The sequence below is a fragment of the Colias eurytheme genome, chromosome 6 (genome assembly GCF_061535395.1).
Source record: "Colias eurytheme isolate Ceu_HAF_F1 chromosome 6, ilColEury1 Martin Lab GWU primary, whole genome shotgun sequence".
Lineage (NCBI taxonomy): Eukaryota > Metazoa > Arthropoda > Insecta > Lepidoptera > Pieridae > Colias > Colias eurytheme.
In genome coordinates this window covers 4,050,529-4,070,224 of record NC_142985.1, presented here as the reverse complement: position 1 = coordinate 4,070,224, position 19,696 = coordinate 4,050,529, and the positions used below count along the sequence as shown (strand labels likewise).

At 32.9% G+C, this 19,696-nt stretch overlaps 1 protein-coding gene across 1 annotated transcript; it reads left to right on the top strand.

Annotated features, from left to right (window-relative positions):
• Nucleotides 1-10,269: 10,269 nt before the first annotated feature.
• Nucleotides 10,270-15,087, top strand: LOC149907567 (uncharacterized). The gene is made up of 4 exons (XM_090103347.1): nucleotides 10,270-10,403; nucleotides 13,337-13,406; nucleotides 14,177-14,210; nucleotides 14,454-15,087. The coding sequence occupies exons 1-4, from the start codon at nucleotides 10,349-10,351 to the stop codon at nucleotides 14,688-14,690; spliced, it is 396 nt and encodes a 131-aa protein (XP_089959473.1). The 5' UTR covers nucleotides 10,270-10,348; the 3' UTR covers nucleotides 14,691-15,087.
• Nucleotides 15,088-19,696: the final 4,609 nt, after the last annotated feature.

The window sequence follows — 19,696 nt, the reverse complement described above, 5'->3', positions numbered from 1 at the left end:
TCTGTGTGTCAAATTTTGTTTCCTAAATTTTTTTATTTTTGTAATAAAGGCGTTGTAGTTTGTTACGTGTGCATTTATTTTATTTGATTACAGTAAATCCCTACAAATAAATATATATAACATTCAAATAACCTCAAGTAGGTTTCATTGAATAATTTTTGAGGAATTATAATGATATAGCATACGAATTTGTGATCATATATTTTTATCCCCGTGGACACGGAAAAAAATCTAACATGAAAGTGTAGGTATAGCATGCCTATTATTATCAAAACTACTAAAATTATATCAGTGGCTATAAATCACTTTTTATTTTCATTCAATGCGTATTCTAAGGCCGATCCATGACCGATATTCATACCACTATTAAAAGCAATATTAGAGCAAATCTATTTATTGTAATTAGGAATGAAATTAAAACAGATACAAATCTGCTATATGTATTGTAACTAGCTAATTGCCCTGCGTTTTTACTAGAATTGTTTCGTAATACCTTCCTCGACAAATTGGCCAGCTAATGCTGAAAGAATTTTTCAAATCAGACCCCTACTCCGTGAGATTTGTTCGTTCATCTAATAAGTAAAGATGCTGAATCTTATGTAGCATCATAGCAAAATCATTGTTGGTAAATACGACTATATACAAATTGATTTTTCAATTTATCTGCGCATGTCGATAACATCACCACTGCTCGAAGCGGTGAAGGAAAATTGTAAGGACACTGAGGTGTCAAACAATCATAGATTCCAGTAGTATATCATCATCATCAGCCCATTATGTCCCTGCAGTGGGGGCATAATGGTCTGATGATGATAATAAAAAATAAATAAAAATTATTTATTGAACAATTTGTGGGTTACGTACAAACATGTCACGTTTGGACCCCAAACTAGGACAGCCTGTGGGGTCCATAGTAACAGAACTATAGCATAATATTAACTTAAATAATGATTTAGGTAATTTAGTGAATTGTAATCATCGACATACTAACAGTATTCTGTATTCTAAGGAATTATTATAAAAAAAACTTTCAGTTTTTCAAACTAATTCGCTAATGAGTAGTGCATTCCTTTAAAATTTAATGAAAAATAGACTTAATGTTCGCAATAACTACAAGGATGGCGAAGACAATGGCAAATCTTTAAAAATTATGAACACCAATATATCAAAGTAGTCACAGAATATTTCAGCCCAAGGTTACTTGTTCATGAGGATATATAAATTTCGGAAATTTTTGCAAAGATCATCATAGTTCTGAAATTCATCGCTTCGGATATAGCTTCCTCATTTTTGGTTCAGAACAGCATTAGTATCAAAATGAAAACCATAACGATATTTCTCTTATGCCTTACATTAACTTATGCCACAGGTGAGTTTCTGTTTTTCATTTCATTGAAATACACTGTTGTTACAATGGCAGTATTTAAATTAAATTTTCTATTTTTCAGTTATTAAAAGAGAAGCTCAAGAGGAAGGCCCGGAAGATCGCAGGTTCGTAAATAAGTAAAATTATTACTATTCAAGAAAACTATAACGCTGGTAAAACTTCATAAATGTAATTCTATTTACTTCTGCTATAATAAAAGTGTATCTTATATGAGTACATTAATGGGTGAATAAACAATAAACTTGTATTATGTATTACAGAGATGAAGGCGCTGAACCAGAGAGTAAGGAATCGGAAAGCAATGAAGATGAAAGTAGTGAAGAAGACCGTTATAATGAAGAAAATGAAGATGATGAAAACAAAGATAAAGATGAAGAAGTAAATGGTGAAGAAGGTGATCATAAAGAAGGGAGTGAAGAGGAACATAATGGTGAAGAACAATCAGGTGAAGGTAGGGAAAAGAAAGAAGGAGAGCATAAGGATGAGGGCGAGGGTGAGAAAAAAGACAAAGTGAGTAAACATATAATTTTTCTTGGCTCTTATTCACTTGTTTGATTATAAGGTCTTTTCATTGTTTTCAATATTTGTACACAGTAAATATCACAGTATATAAACCTTTGAATGACAATAATTAAAAAAAAACATTGAAAACAAACAAATGCGTACGACAAGCATACAACCAAACATACGACCGATTCAATATATTAGTTAATTGTGTCACAGTTAGTTTTAACCGACTTCTTATATTGCCTATTGGTATCAGTGCAGGACACCGGACAGATTTGTATATTAGATTCTATGTTTATAGGTTCTAGGTGCCTTCTTAGTTCGAAACTCCCAACCACTTTTTAAACATTCTGAATGAAAGATTTTTGAATAGATGTTTCAAGAATCTGTAAATAAATTTTTATTAATCAAATTTCCAGGATTCAAGTGACAGTTCATCAGTTTACATCGTTCCTGTTCCTGTGGAAATATATGAAACTGATGTTGTTCCAGTAGCAACATATGATATTTATGAGTATAAATAAGAAAATTAATGATTTATAGATAATGTTTCCTGTTATAGCTTATGTTACATAATTTATTTGAATAAAAAGCTACTAAATGATCATTAATTATCTGTAGTAGGTACTATGTGAATAATAAAGTTTACCTATCCATAAAAGTTTTTTTTATTCTTTATTAAAGACCTGTACCAGAAAGTAATCTAGGTTCTTAAGATAAAATAAGATACTTTTTTTACAAGTGATCTCTATTAATTCAGTATAATTTTAAAGCCAAAATTTATGCATTTTATATTTGTCTAATAGTTGAAAGATAAATATGATGTGATACTTGGAATTCATATAATATTTATACTATAGAGATAAAAAAATAAATTTGATAAGTACTACTTGTTCTGAAATTGATATAACAGACCGTACCTATGCTTTAAAAATATAGTGATCTCTTGACTTGACTTGTGGTCAGGTATGGAATAGCTTTAAGCAATACGAGCTTCGCTATGCCGAACCCTCCTAACTATCTTCAACCACCTTCCCCGTCAAGGGGGGCTACCAGGGTGAACCTTCCGTTCACCCACGCGTTCGCGATAAGAAAGAGCTTCTGGCTAACATCGAGAGACACCACACAAAGAAAAAAAAATCTCAACCACATACACAAAATTCATAATACCATTAACTACATATAATTAATGCGTGTTTACTAACAAATACACATGCTTTAATATTAGTAAGGATAGTAAGGACCACAAAGTCAAAGAAATAAGAAAATAATCAACAACTACATATCTTGAGTTTTATTTCTGTTCTGCATAAATGCACAAATGCATATCTACACTAATATTATAAAGAGGAAAACTTTGTTTGTTTGTTTGATTGTAATGAATAGGCTCATAAACTACTGGACCGATTTTAAAAATTCTTTCACCATTCGAAAGCTACATTATCCACGAGTAATATAGGCTATACATATATCATCATGCTAAGACCAACAGGAGCGCTCGAGCGGAGTAATGCGGGTGAAACCGCGCGGCACAGCTAGTACATAATACATATAATGTTTGTTAAATAATTACAGTATAATGGTTAGGGAGCCAGGTGCAAATTTGGTTCATTATTTCCTCTCAAGAGATAATTCGTCAGAAGCATCAGAGTATAGTATTATAAAGCCTCGTGAACGTCAGCTGGCGCTCAGTTGGGGGGGTGAGCGGTTGTAGCCTCCCACGCACGTAGGAAAAAAAATACATTCATTCATTCATTTCCTCTCAGCTAAAAATTTGTCAAATTGTAGCTAACCCAATATCTCAACGAAAAAAAATAATCAGCTGGTTACAACATGGTGTATTATACGTCAGCTGGTGTCTCGAACATGAAAGTTAAATTTAAAGAAAAATTTATTTTCCGTTATTTCCTCTCAAACAAAAATTTACCTGATGATAGCTTATATGTAACTGTGGATAAATATATATGTCAGCTGGCTGTATCTTGGTGGAAAAACCGTCAGCTGATACGGGACGCTACAACCGCTCTTCCCCCCAACCGAGCTCCAGCTGACGTTCACGAGGCTTCATTATACTATACTTTGATGCATTTTACTAATTACCGCTTGAGAGGAACTTGGTCATAAAATCTGTTCCTGGCTCCCGGACCATAATATTAGATTTCTATTTATATTTTTACATTTCCTCAATTAACATGAAGTCATATTTTTGCATAATTTACACAATTATAATATGAATAGGATATCTTCCAATTCAAAAATAAATTTTCAAGATAAGTAAATACCATTTACAAAGTACCTACATGTTTATTTTTTTCGTTTTAAATAGCTGATAAGAATTACAGCTTTGAGAAAAAAATAATATATTGGTCTGATTTTGATATGGTTTTTTAATATACCTAGTTAGTCATATTTAAGATATCACATTATTTAACTAAATCCCTTCCTTACTATATTAATATACTAGCTGTGCCCGCGACTTCGTCCGCGTGGAATAGTGACTGCATAGTAGTTACTACTTAACACACAATTATTGAGTAAACACGTCTTGAAACACGTACTATCATATACAACTAAATTATAAGTACTTACACATTATTATAAAGTTAAGAAATAAAATAAATAATAACACAAAAGTGTTCAAAATTTCCAGGATGTAGTTATTCTCCCGCTCCCATATTCCTTCTACTTTCACAGACTTTCAACTTTTCCCTTTCACCCCTAGTAAATGGCAGAACCGATTTTGATCTAAACCATGTCTAATCATACCTATATATTATGTACATGTCATATCCTTTCGTTTGGTACTCCATTTGGATTATTTATCCCCACTATCACCCCTAAGGTGCCCTATATGTAATAAACAGATTAACCAATTTTGATAAAACATGACTAATTGTAATTCACACGTCATTTGATATGCCGCTTGATTATATTATTTGACCACATTCGATTATTCATTCCCACTTTTACCGCTATAAATCAATAAATGGATGAACCGATTTTGATTAAATATGCCTCATTATACTTCTCACGTCAGGTCATGCCCTTTCATTTGATATGCCACTTGGGTATATTAATTGACAACTTTTATTCCCACTTTTATATGTGTGAAATAGTACTGTTTGCAGATGATACCTCATTAATATTTAATGTGGATAGATATGACACAAATGTTGACGAAGTAAACTCTGCTCTTTTACGCATATCTAATTGGTTTAATGCTAATAATTTATTATTGAATGCAAAAAAAACAAATTGTGTAGAGTTTATCCTTCCAAATGTAAAAAAGGTCAAAAGGGATATCATTTTAAACGGGGAGGTATTATACCCTGTCGAGTCTACTGTTTTTCTTGGTTTGACACTAGATGAGAAGCTACAATGGGGGACCCATGTTGCCACCACCGCTGCTAAGCTCAGCTCAGCTGCATATGCAGTTCGAAGAATAAGGCATCTCACCGATGAAGATACGGCTAGATTGGTTTATTTTAGTTACTTTCATAGCATTATGTCCTATGGAATTCTACTATGGGGCAGGGCTGCAGATATAGAAACTATATTTATATTACAGAAAAGAGCCATACGCTCTATATATAATTTACGTGCTCGGGACTCACTAAGAGATCTCTTTAAGAATATTGGTATCCTCACTGTACCATCACAGTATATATTTAATAATGTTTTACATGTACACAAAAACGCGGACTTACACACAAAAGTAGGAGATAGACACTGTTATGGCACAAGGAATAGAAATAAAATTGAAATGCCATTTTATAGGTTAGCTAAAGTTAAAAATTCATTTATGGGCCAAGGTATACGTTTTTACAATAGAATTCCTCATAATATTAAAGAGTTTAGTAGTGTTAAATTTAAAACTTATTTAAAAAATGTATTAGTTCAGAGAGCCTACTACAGCATTAAGGAATATATGGAAGATGAAAATCCATGGAGGGTTGTCGCGTAAGAATAACAGGACAGTTCTTTGGCATATTATGATAATATATAATATTATGTAGTTAGATGTAAGTAACATGTAATGTAAAATTATATTGTATATGGACATGACTTTAAAAGAGCAACTATGGAGTTTCTTGCCGGTTCTTCTCCATAGATACTGCTTTCCGAATCGGTGGTAAATTTAAAGAATGTAATGACGATTCAAAAGTGCTTCTGGAAGAAGTCTAATTGAATAAATAAATGTTTGAGTTTGAGTTTATACTATATCCAATAAATGGATGAACCAATTTTGATAAAATATATCTTATTGTACTTTACACGTCATGTCTTTCATTAGATAAGTCACTTGAGTATATTTGATAAAATGTATTTATTTATTCCCACTTTTACCCCTATATCAAATAAATGGATGAACCGATTTTAATAAAATTGGACTACTTAATTGTTTCTGACAGGTCGTCTTTTTTCATTTGATATATCACTTGGGTATAACAGACAGCATTCGTTTTTCTCATTCCCACTTTTGCCCTACATATAATTATTGGATGAACCGATTTTGATTAAATACCTATGCCTCATTATACTTCTCACGTCAGGTCATGCCCTTTCATTTGATATGCCACTTAGGTATATTTGACAACTTTTATTGCCACTTTTATCCAATAAATGGATGAACCAATTTTGATAAAATATGTCTTATTGTACTTTACACGTCATGTCTTTCATTAGATACGTCACTTGAGTATATTTGATAAAATTCATTTATTTGTTCCCACTTTTACCCCTATATCAAATAAATGGATGAACCGATTTTGATAAAATTTGACTAATTGTTTCTGACATGTCGTCTATTTTCATTTGATATATCACTTGATTATAACCTACATTAACAACTAACATTAGTTTTTTTCATTCCCACTTACCCCTATATATTATAATATAATAAACAACTAATGTAACAAAAAAACGCATCTAATTCGTATTACCCGTTAGCGAGCTACGGTGGCACACATTTACCCCTATATCAAATAAATGGATGAACCGATTTTGATAAAATTTGACTAATTGTTTCTGACATGTCGTCTATTTTCATTTGATATATCACTTGGGTATAACCTACATTAACAACCTACATTAACAACTAACATTCGTTTTTTTCATTCCCACTTACCCCTATATAATATAATAAACAACTAATGTAACAAAAAAACGCATCTAATTCGTATTACCCGTTAGCGAGCTACGGTGGCACAGACAGACACGCAAACACACAGCGGACATATCACCCCTCTTTTTGCGTCGGGGGTCAAAAATATAATACCTACGACATAATTTCAAAGACCTTTTATATAGAAAATTTACCTAGAAGTAACCATAATGCTATTTGTGCAGGTTTTAGACTTATGAGCAAAAATCTAAATAAAGGTCCTTTGACCCCCCCTACTACCCCCTCAGCATAACCACCCCCCCCACGCTTGGGGACTTTCGATATGATCATCTGGACATATCAAGGAATAACTTTAAAGTATAATTTACGTAATAAAGTAATTCATGTATAGAATGCCTTAGCAAATGTTCGCTGTGATTACTTAAATGGTCATAACTTTTTTATTTATGAACCGATTGACATGAAATAAACACTAAATGTTAAATGAAGCTTACCACAATATATTAGTGAAAACCGCATCTAAATCGGATAAGCCGTTTCTGAGATTAGCGTGTTCAAACATACAGACAAACAGACAAACAGACAATAAAAATTTTAACAACAGTTTTGGGTTTGGTATCGATTTAGTAATAACCCCTGCTAATTTTTTTTTACATATTTTCATTGTACAGACACCACTTTTCTAGAATTTTATTATATGTATTGATGATGATGATGATGATGATTAATATTATAAATGCGAAAGTAACTCTGTCTGTCTGTCTGTTACGCTTTCCCGCTTAAACCTCTCAACCGATTTTGATGAAATTTGGCACAGACAATCTTTAGACCCTGAGAAAGAACATAGGCTACCTTTTATTGCGAAATATGTACCACGGGCGAAGCCGGGGCGGACCGCTAGTGAAAAATAAAAATTAAGTTTGAAAAATCAGATGTTTTGCGCGAAGTGACAGTAGTACCCACCTCAACGCTTCGCTTATGAGGCGTGCAAAAATATTACTCACATATTTTTTGTATTGACATTACCTCTAAATTATGATCTTATTTTCAATCCTTGACAAAAAATTATTGTAATGCACGACATTTAAAGTGCTATTTATTTGTAACACATTAGTTAAAATCTCCTTAAATTCGAAAGGAAATAGAAACGGTATTAGAATTTAGAGCATTTCAGCGAGGGCAGTAAGTATTTTTCAAATACTCAGGGTTCAGTAATTTTTGTGTTTAGGGGATATTTGGTCATTGCATTTGTCCGACTGATTAAATATAACATTGTAATAGTTATCTAAATAACATATAAAAATCAGACATTTAAAAATAAATTAAGTAAGTTCATTTATTATAACTTTAAAGCGTCTGATAAAAGTTTTGGCCCATGGATCTGATTTTTATATGCCTTCAGAGTAATAATCTGCATAACATAAATAAAAATCAGACATAAAAAATAAGTTAAGTAACTCTGATTTTTAATTACTTTTCTCACCTGGTACCTGCGCAGGTGTCACCGGTAGAGCTCCACAAACATTCAGGTATTAAAAAGTACACTAGAGACTACTGTAAACCGAAACTTATATGCTTTAGAAAATAAGTTGTGTCTTACGGCTCTGGGATCTTACGCTATATTCGTTATATAAAGGGTGTCTCAGCGCCGATTTTAAACTTTAAACACGAATTTCTCGGCAACCTGCGGGGTTAGCTGGAGGGGAGTGGTAGCGTTCGATAGGTGACGAGTGCGGATTTTTTTGTGGCCATGGCGCAGTGGTCTGGTACGCACCGCGCGTACACAGTAGAAGCGTACTTATGCAATACGTTTTCGTTGAGTGAAAAACGGTGTAAATTTGTAGTCGCTATGAAATCCACCGTTTGAGTGATGCCCCGAGTACTCAATTAATTAATTCGTGAGGAGAGAAGTTTAGAGCGACAGGATGTTTACTAAATCATTCAATTGGACCACGAAATAGACCTGTGCGATCGATTGAACACATCGACCGCGTCGCCGCTGCGGTCACGGAACATCCAAGACGCTCACTTAGACATCATGCTGCCTCTTTAAGCCACCATCGGTAACTTTTTTGTACCTCAGCTGCAAGAAGAGGATATTGACAAGTCTGATGTATGGTTTCAGCAAGATGGGGCCACAGCCAACAATGCTAGGGACGCACTAAATACGTCATTTCCGGGAAAATTCATAAGCCGCTCTGGAGACATATTGTGGCCACCCAGATCTCCCGATTTAACCCCCGCTGACTTTTTTTTATGAGGTTGTCTCAAAGCAAGAGTTTTTGATACCCCTCTTACAAATTTGGAGCAGTTGAAGACTAAAATAACGACAGAAGTGAGAGCCATTTCAGCGGACATCCTTCGGCGCGTCTCGGCAAATTTGCGTGTCCGATTTGAAGAGTGCATTCACCATGATGGAAGACATCTTGACGGTGTAATATTCTGTACATAAAATCCGCACTAATACACTTTAATTTACTACAGTAAAAATATTATGAATACAATTTGTTTTTTTTATACAAATTTTCAAAGTTTAAAATCGGCGCTGAGACACCCTGTACAAACACATTCCTCGCTACAAATCCTCGTACATTATTGGAGGAAAAGCAACATTACAAAGAAATGCTGTAGAGTGTAGAGCAGACACACCCTAAGAAGGAAACAAAGTTAAATTAATATTAGATGCAAACTATTTCCCATGAACATGTTTTTATTGTAATGTCGTTGATTATGCAACGATTCACAAGTGGCATAAATTAGAACTGAATCACGAACTGTATTGAGTCGGAAATATGTCAAACTATTGAAATGTCGCTGAGAAAACGGAAACTAAAAATTCTTTTTTTTCACCCTTGGAAATAGGCAGAGTGTTTAGTAAATAAACAATTCACCTTTTTCTTTGTAAATGACCAAAAAATTATTTAGCCGGCTGACGTATTCCTACCCATAATAAACACATTGGTACAATAACAATACCCCTTTCAAAATCTAAGAGCACATTCTTATTCAAATTAGTTCAAATTTGCTCGACATTAAACAACCTTCTGTGACACGCTGTGACAAATGTGAAACTTTCAGCCGTCACAAGAAAAATGAGACCCAACAATTCGCGTTATTAATTTGAGATTTTCCAAGAAACTAAATCATTTTCGTTACAAAAGGATTTTGTCGTAAACACATCGTCATGCGTGCGAATATTTTTCTTTTGTTTGATAAACATATTCATATATATTAGCCGGTGGACGGAACTTGATAACATAGCAATTTGAAATCTCGCATAGACCGGTCAATCGAGTGCTGGAGTGGATTGAACATTGTGGCGTATTAAAATGTCTAAATTATTCTTATTGTGTGTAGTGGCTACATGCGCTGCTCTAGTTGAAGGTAAACCATCAATTTTTCATGTAAATTACGTAAGGGTCCATTTGAGTTGGATACGTTAAAATTTGAAATAATATACAATTTTAATCTAAAAATATATCATCTCATTTAGTAAACACATGGGAACATAAGCCATGGCATTTATATATTTTTTAAACATTATGTAAATACATGAGGAGGCTTAGTTTTCTGAAACTTAATTACTTTTTACAGTCAATACGCGTAGAGATAACCTACTCGATAACTTACTTATTATATAACTTACTTATAGAGATAACTTACTTATTATATTTCTACTTTAGTGTAACTAAAGGCTATTTTATTCTTTAGACGTAGGTTTCTTGGTTTCATCAATTAAGATCATATTATATACAAAATATTTGATAATTCTCTCCCATTTATCCTGGATAAGTTTCCAATATAAATCAAAAATATTGTAATTCTACTCTTAGTAGAGCGATCATCTCTATCGTCTTCGAAAGGACCGAGATCCTTTTCGATTATTTCGAAAGTCTTGTCTTTAAGCAATAGATATTTTATTTAAAATGTAAGTTATTCTGGTCTTATCTTTCGAAGCAGCGGTTTGGCCAGATTTTAGTTTTTTATTTATTTCACCAGGATAAAGCGAGATTATCTTTTTGTGTCCTTTGGTGACTTCTAAAAGATTTTGCACGCCTCATAAGCGAAGCGTTGAGGTGGGTACTACTGTCACTTCGCGCAACACATCTGATTTTTCAAACTTAAAATGTCTTTATGTATCATACATTGCACTTGTAAGATAATACATACACACACATATTAAGAAAAAACACTATTTTTAACGTTCATGATATTTTTGATGTCATTTTTGTTATTTAAACTAGTTAAAAAACAGTTTAAAAAAGTTCTGTCTTGGACGTCCGTGTGTCTGTATGTGCGGATCCTTTTTCTTGTTAACACGATAGCGACCGAAATACTTTACTAATCGAGTCTTTTTTTTTCTCTTACGCTTGAGTATGTTCAGGAATAGAACCCTTTCATTTTTCAGGGTCTGATTCGATGTGGTTTAATTGTTATTAAATAAACAAAAATAATAATTAATAAATATTTATTAAAAAAAATTATGAGGCGTGCACTTTTGGATTTTCCAAATTATTTATTTAATATTTAAGCAAAATTTGCAAATGCATCCTATTATTCTACTCATATTATGCAAAGTGCAATCTATTAAACAATAGATTTGACTAATGGCATTTTCTTTAGTATTTTGATCATCTTCGGTTAGATCCATTGAGCAGTCTCTCCTCCTTACTCTTTTTCAGAGTCAGTGCTTACATCTTTGCTAACTTACGTCTATATTTAGTCTTTGTAGATGTCTCATCAATATGCCGAAAATAATATCACTTGTAAGACTTACAAGTTAAAAAAGATCGTCCATACCTTATTCAAGATCTCTCTCAAGGCTCTTACAAGAAATGATAGAAATATTTTTATTTAAAACTAGGAAGCATTAGGCCGTTATAAAAAGCAGGTAACTCATAATATTTGTCACCCGCTTTGTTTGCCGATAGTTCTGATATAACCGACCATATGTCACGGTCAACCGGCGTTTGACCTCATCCATTTGACAAATTTTTATAATTAAACCTCCTTTAATGCTTCGGATATAATGATATTAAAAATTTCATGTAGTAGTAATTTATAATTTTATAAATATTTTAGAAAACGATTTCTTTGTAAAGTAAAATTCAATGAAAGTTTATTCGTTTTTAGAGGAAACAATTGAGACTGCTGAAGAAAAATAAGTTATTACTACATTTTACTGAAGTTTTACAAGAAGTTTACGGTCTAGTTTTTGGATTTACTGATCTTATTGTCCTTTATTATTGTTTATATTGCAGTCCCGATCTCTTATTTGATGTTGGGGTACAATCTGCTATTATGCACATCTAGATTTTTTTAAGGGGAATTAGACCGAGCTTTACTTCCTCCACTGCCTTTATTTATATTCCCCAAGGGTTCAACTCGTACTACTAATATATGCTCAATATACGCAAACCAGAATACCAATAACATGGTAGGAAGATTCCAGAATACTTAGAAATATCATCATGATAATATTTTACAGATCATTATATTCTCTGTAACTTCACGCCATATAAAAATAATTAAAGCGTGAAAATTATTTTCATATGAATAATGGTGGAACCAATCATAAGATATTTTCGGCGAAAGATTCATTCGAAGTATTGTTTGGAAATCTGACTCACTATTTGCATACGTTAATACAAAGAGAATAAGCAATATTTTAATAATCATTTTCAAGCAAATTCTACCGGGATTTGGGGGTCATTTAACTCTAAATTAGTGTCTAGAAACGCTAGATACCTAACAGGTACCTATACAGTGTATATATGATAGAACCATTGCTCATACTCATAAGTCATAGCTGTATAAGAGCACGCAAGCCTGAATTCGTTAGAAACTAATATCTTATTTCTTCTTCTTCAGTGTCGAGTGATAATTTATTAATTTACCTTTGATATTTTTAAACAAATTCAGTGATATAAAAATCTCTAACTATAATGATTTGTTAGTAATTTCCAAAAAATACGGAGAGTACTTTTCAACTGTTTTAAAGCACACTTATAAAAATATTGAAAAGTTCTTATATTTGATTCCAGCAATATTATCTATGCATAAGTCACAGATAAGGAACACTATACATATGCAGTTTTATATATTTATTGTATTCTTTATAACGCAAATTCAAAAGCGTAAGGTAATAAATACCACAGGTACTTACACTCTCTCTAACAAAACTTGTCAAGATAAGCATTTTCTTTTTAATACGACTTAAAACAATTATGCATATTCCCTTTACAATTGAATAAGCATATTCATATATTGCTTTGATCTGAAGTGATTTTTATATTTTCCATTTCTTCTTATTACAGGGAACACCTTCTCAACTCAAGAGTTCCTGCGTGCAGCCGCCAACGGGGACTTTGAAAGACTACGAAAATTGTATGTTTTATTCATTTTACTTTATGTCATTCACATTATCTGCTATTCTATTATGCCTAAGAATGAGTCACGTAAGATAATTCTTAAATCTACAGCGTACTTTTCTCGCAAACAATGGCAATGGTATTTAATACATTGGCTATATTTTTTCTACTCAAAAGTCCAAAATATGATGCAATTTATTTGATTTATGACTTACGGCACTTTATTTATGTACCTACTTGCTAAACCAACGAGTAGCGGCCACATTGCATCAATTATTATTATTATTTGTCTATGATTTGCGCTACATAAAAGAATTCGGTTAACAAGAGCCATTTACTCCTGAAAGAATCTATATACTTTAAGGACTTTTTCTATCAATAAATGGAAAAAAAAGGACAAGTCATTTAATTAATGGTAATATTTGATCTTACCTTGAGTGTAAATAATTAACGAGCAGCTTATTTGAATAAAAGCCGATATTCAGTTTTGTTTATTTAAATGTCATTTATTAAAAACGGATTTTTTTCAAATTTAACGAGTATGATTTTTAATATTACCCATAAAGGATTCGAGTAAAAAAGGGTTTTCATAAGGTAGAGTAGTATAATATACTCTAGCTCATAATATAGTTCTTCAGCCTTCTATTTTCCATAAAATTATTACAAATATGTATTCTCTATAAATGATGCTATCATGATTAAAATTTCCCCACTCTAGACTGAAAGTATCGCGTCATTTGAACCTATTTTATACGATTTATAAAACCTAATGAATTATGATTTCAGAATCAATCCCGCTGTTGGCCTGGATAACTGGCCGGTAAGTGATATTTACATACCTACTTATTATATTATTGCGATTTACGGTGTAAGAATACCAATGAGGTTAATTTTAACATATGCTAAAAAAAAAAACAATTTACTTACAAAATACGGGGTAGTAGTTTTGATTCTGTCATATCTTTAAGCATGCAGCTTACGTCCTTCCTTTAAAGGGCGGTAGATATAAATAATTAATAAATGTTATGCAATTATATTACAAATTTTACTTATTACTTTGCAGGATTTCGGACCTGATCTAAGTGGTAGCGTAGCGAGTCTAAAGCCTGGACCCGATACGCATGTGTACGGAAAAGCAGAATCAAGTTTCCTCTCATATTCGAATAACAACGGACGCGTTTCCAAGCAAAGCGGAGGTTTTGGTGTATTAAATAATGATGGTGTAGTTTCCACCTACAAATTCAACCCTGAAGATATATTCGCATCCACCGAGGGTATTAATAAATACGACCAGCAATAACATGAACACGTATCTTTGCTAAGGTTTTCTCTTATTCTTTGTTAATCTACAGGCGTTCAAAAATAGATATTTATATATTTAAATTATGTACAACGCTACGCAAGCCCGGAGCTCCGATTTAAAGGAGAACATTTTTAAACCATCATTAAATAATAACAAAAATAAAAAAAAAAATTCTTTCAGGCAAAAAAGGGCACCAAAGACATCGTTCTGTATAGTAGGAAAAAGTCTTAAATCCAGCATGTTATTTCTTCATAAATGTATTAATATATTTTACTGATTATCTATTAATATTAATTTAGTACATTTTTAATCTAGTTCGTAGTTTTAAAATTTGTTAGTAATTATTATAGTAAATTATTATTCATTATTAAAATAAAATTTGTCTTGAAATTAATATCTATCTATTTTATTATTATACTACATTGTATACCCATTTAAAAATTAACTGAACATTGAAATTATTTTGATACTCTCAAAATGATCTAATCACTAATAAGTATTAGAAAAAATCTATATATATATATATATATATATAACTCAAAGGTGACTGATATATAGTGATCTATCAACGCACAGCCCAAACCTCTGGACGTATCGGGCTGAAATTTGGCATGCAGGTAGATGTCATAACGTAGGCGTCCCCTAAGAAAGGATTTTAGAAAACTCATCCCCTAAAGGGGTAAAATAGGGGATGAAAGTTTATCGTTTCCACGCAAGCGAAGCTGCGGGCAACAGCTAGTGTAGATATAATATCGTCGGACCCGTGCGCCGAGGGATTCCAAAACTGTATTTTATTGTATGTTGTAACTAAAAATGTATACACGATTTTCCCTTTATCTGTGCTATAAAAAGTTGCAACGTACCAAATTTCAAGATCCTATGTTCCCTGCAGAGTTTTGTTTCCTTTGCGAAATTTGCGGAAATTTGCTAAGTTTTTTCCTTTTGTGGTTCAGAACCGTAAAAAGATAACTCAAATTTGATTTTAACTTTATTATACTGTCACCGATACTACGTTTAATTATTTATTATTTATTACTACGTTACGTACGAAGTTTAAATTAAATCTGTACATTAAAAGTGGGTCAAATCAAGTCTAAAGGAGTCGTTAGGAATTTAATGCAACGATAATCCAACTAGGTACATCTACCTTTCTTAAATATAAAAATGAATCGCAAAATGTGTTGGTAAGCGCATAACTCGAGAACGGCTGAACCGATTTCGATAATTCTTTTTTTATTATATTCCTTGAAGTACGAGGATGGTTCTTATGTAGAGAAAACGTAAATATTATTTACCACGGGCGAAGCCGGGGCGGACCGCTAGTATAATATAAAAATGAATCCCAAAATGTGTTGGTAAGCGCATAACTTGAGAACGGCTGAACCGATTTCGATAATTCTTTTTTTATTATATTCCTTGAAGTACGAGGATGGTTCTTATGCAGAGAAAACGTAAATATGTACCACGGGCGAAGCCGGGGCGGACCGCTAGTTATAAATAACTTATTGTCTTGTTTTCTCATTTTATACAAAAAGAATTAACATACTTCTATTTAAATAAAACTCTTTGCATCCGGCTCATAACTGTAAACAAATCATCTAAAGGTGTAAACATAATAATAATTAACTTTGAATAAAAACAAAACATACGTCTCATTTTGGGTATAACACCCTAATTGGTAATCAATTTCAATGATTTCCTCTTAGATTTCTAACAGCGAAAATTATATTTTTTTTAACGAGATTGCATTGACTCTACGGCTCTATTATTATTTTTTGCCTCTCAATTATAAAATCAAGATGGTAATATAGTTTTATAAAACAACATAGCCTTACCTTACCTTACCTTCTATCGCTTACTTCTTAGTGCATCTGTGTAGGATTATTTCATACAGTTATTATATGCGATCCAAGTACATATTTTTGTTGTTGATTGATAAAAATGAATATAATATGTAAAAGTACATATTTTTTGTTACAAAATACAGGCTATCAATTAACAAATCATACAAATGACCATTACCGATACTGAAAATTCAAAAAAAATTGGGTTAAAATTGAATTAGCGGCAGGACAAAGATGTCAGGTATACATATACTATATATAGTACCTATATTTTAATCACTTTTGATATAATATCGATGTTTGCGGTTGTGTATTGGGGAAATCGATTAACCACATCGTTATTTAAGTGGATCTGATATCGTGATGCGTCTTACTTCGTGGGTCACGATGAAGATAATTACACGCAATTATATGACGCTGACTCAGCTGCAGCGGTCAAACCGCCCAGCCTTTTATTATAAAAATATCAAATATGATATAGTTTGTGTAGCAAATTTTTTTGTGTTGACTGTTTTTTTTATAGAAATTCAAATTAATCCTATCTAATATTATAAATGCGAAAGTAATTGTGTCTGCCTGTAATTTCTTCACACCTCAACAACTGAACGGATTGTGATGAAGTTTTATACAGTACTGGCTTGAGATCTGAGAAAGAGACTCTGAAAGATATCTGAAACATGTAAACTACTATTAAATATGAACTATGGTTTTATCCCGAAAATCTCATGAAATCGGGAACTATGCGGGTTTTTCTGTAAATACGCGAGCGATCAGCGGAGCCGCGATCAGAAAGCTCGTACCATAATATAAAATAAGAGGTACATTTCCCGTCTGATTAGGGCCCTTCTGGCCTCCTCCACTCAAGCGACAGCTTAAGCCGAGGTTCGTGGTCCCCGTCAAGGGGGGACACCCTTGTGCATGTCGCTACCAGGGTGAACCTTCAGTTCACCCCCGCGTCCGCGTTAAAATGTAGAAGCCCTTCTGGCTAACATTGAGAGACACCACACAAAACAAGTGCGAGTCGGACTCGCGCACCGAGGGTTCCGTACAAATAAGTTTAAAATTATTAAAAAAAATATATTATGTGATGTAACTAAAAATTTATGGTTTTCGTAATTTTTCCTTTATCTATGCTATAAGACGTTGCTTCCTACCAAATTTCAAGATTCTGAGTTCACGGGAAGCACCCTGTAGGTTTTGATTCCCTTGCAAGTGTCGAAAATTTGCGGCATAAACGGCTGTATCTTTTGATTGCGTTGGCTTAGAAGTTTGATTTTTTCACAGCTTCAAGGGACAGTAGACCTGAGTAATTGATATAAATTTCAGCTTCATACCTCCACGCGTTCCTGAGAAAAATGGTCTTGACAGACGGACGGACGGACGGACGGACAGACGGACAACAAAGTGATCCTATAAGGGTTCCGTTTTTTCCTTTTGAGGTACGGAACCCTAAAAAAGAGGTACATTTCCGTTATTCCTTGAACTTACTTGACAGCTGAGCGGGAACAGAAGCTATTATGTTGTACATACTTAGTTAATACTCAATTATAAAATCTTCACATTTAATTATCTGCAAAGTTAATGTTAATATCCTGATCCAATAAGCATTACTAATTGTCTATTTTTGCTGCAATTATGTATGTTATGTGATTATAATAATCGTTTATGAAGATGAGCGCAATAAAATAATTTAAGTAGGTATGAATATTTCTCACAACGCTACTTGTAAACATAGCAAAGCTATTGAGCAATTAATGAAAAATGCCACGAATTTAAAAACTTCATGAAAGTACATTACATAAATCAAAAACAGCGAAAACTGATTTTATTACACAATATTTTCCACCCTCTGTCTCAATACTTACCAAGCCAACAGGTTCGCAAATGCATTCTTAACAAAACTTGCGACTCAATCACTGAAAGCGACTCGAAGGAACACAGTGACAGGCAAGATATTATGTATAAACAATTTTTCTTGTTTATTTTTTATGTACCCTGAAGAGTTTTTCAATGTTGCAGTGGGAGTCCTACATACCCTTAAAGGCTCCGAGAGAATTATGCTTGCAATTTTTTTTTGTGTGGTGTCTCTCAATGTTAGCCAGAAGGGCTTCTACATTTTAACGCGGACACGTGGGTGAACTGACGGTTCACCCTGGTAGCGACATGCGCAAGGGCGGCTTGCCCTTGACGGGGATCTCGAACCTCGGCTTGGGCTGTCGCTTGAGTGGTGGAGGCCGTAAGGGCCCTAGTCGGACGGGTATGCTTGCAATGCAATGCTTTATTTATAGAAAGAGCGAAAAGTAATTCTAACGTAATAACTTTACATTAGATTATATAAATTATACTTATACAAGGACATAGGTATTTGACTTTACACAAGGACATATTTGAATATTAAAACCATTTAGTATATTATAATTATTAAGTTTTTATTTTTGGATAAAATCTTATGTTGTTTTGATAAATTTCATACAATAATTATGAAGGAAAATCGCTAAAAACATTCTAGGTCAACAACCGTGGGCGGAAGTACCTAAGTTGTTTTCAAATTATGAAAACTACCCTGGAATGTAATATAATACTTAGAGCTAGCGCGCACGAGCAACTTTGTCTCCGCAACTATTCTGTAGGCTAGCTAGGGCTAGTATCATAGTATGAAAGTGCGTGCACTTAGCGACGCAACTCCCCATACAAATTGATGGGAGAGACAAAAATAGTTGCGGAGACAAAGTTGCTCGTGCGCGCTAGCTCTTAAAATAATTTACTGACAAATCGACACAATTTTATATCATTCAACAGTAGGTCATAATAAGTTGTAAATGCATTTATCGATGTTCATGACAATAACCTTGATCTCGGAAGATTTAATGTTTGCTAAAGATAAACAATGCGCATTGATATTATCAATACGATAGTAATAATGCGATATTTATAACATGTGTATGGACAGCAAATTACTTACGGATCTACAAATCAATGTAACTATTACGTAAGAGGTATGTTGTGTTTTCATAATTACATAGATTTTGTTATTAGAGAGCTTCACGTGTAAGGAGATATAAACAATTTTATTATTTATAATTTGATTATTTATTTGATATGTCTAAAAGTATTGTTTTTCAACGATTTTTTTATTTAATCAAGGGTAAACAATTGCAT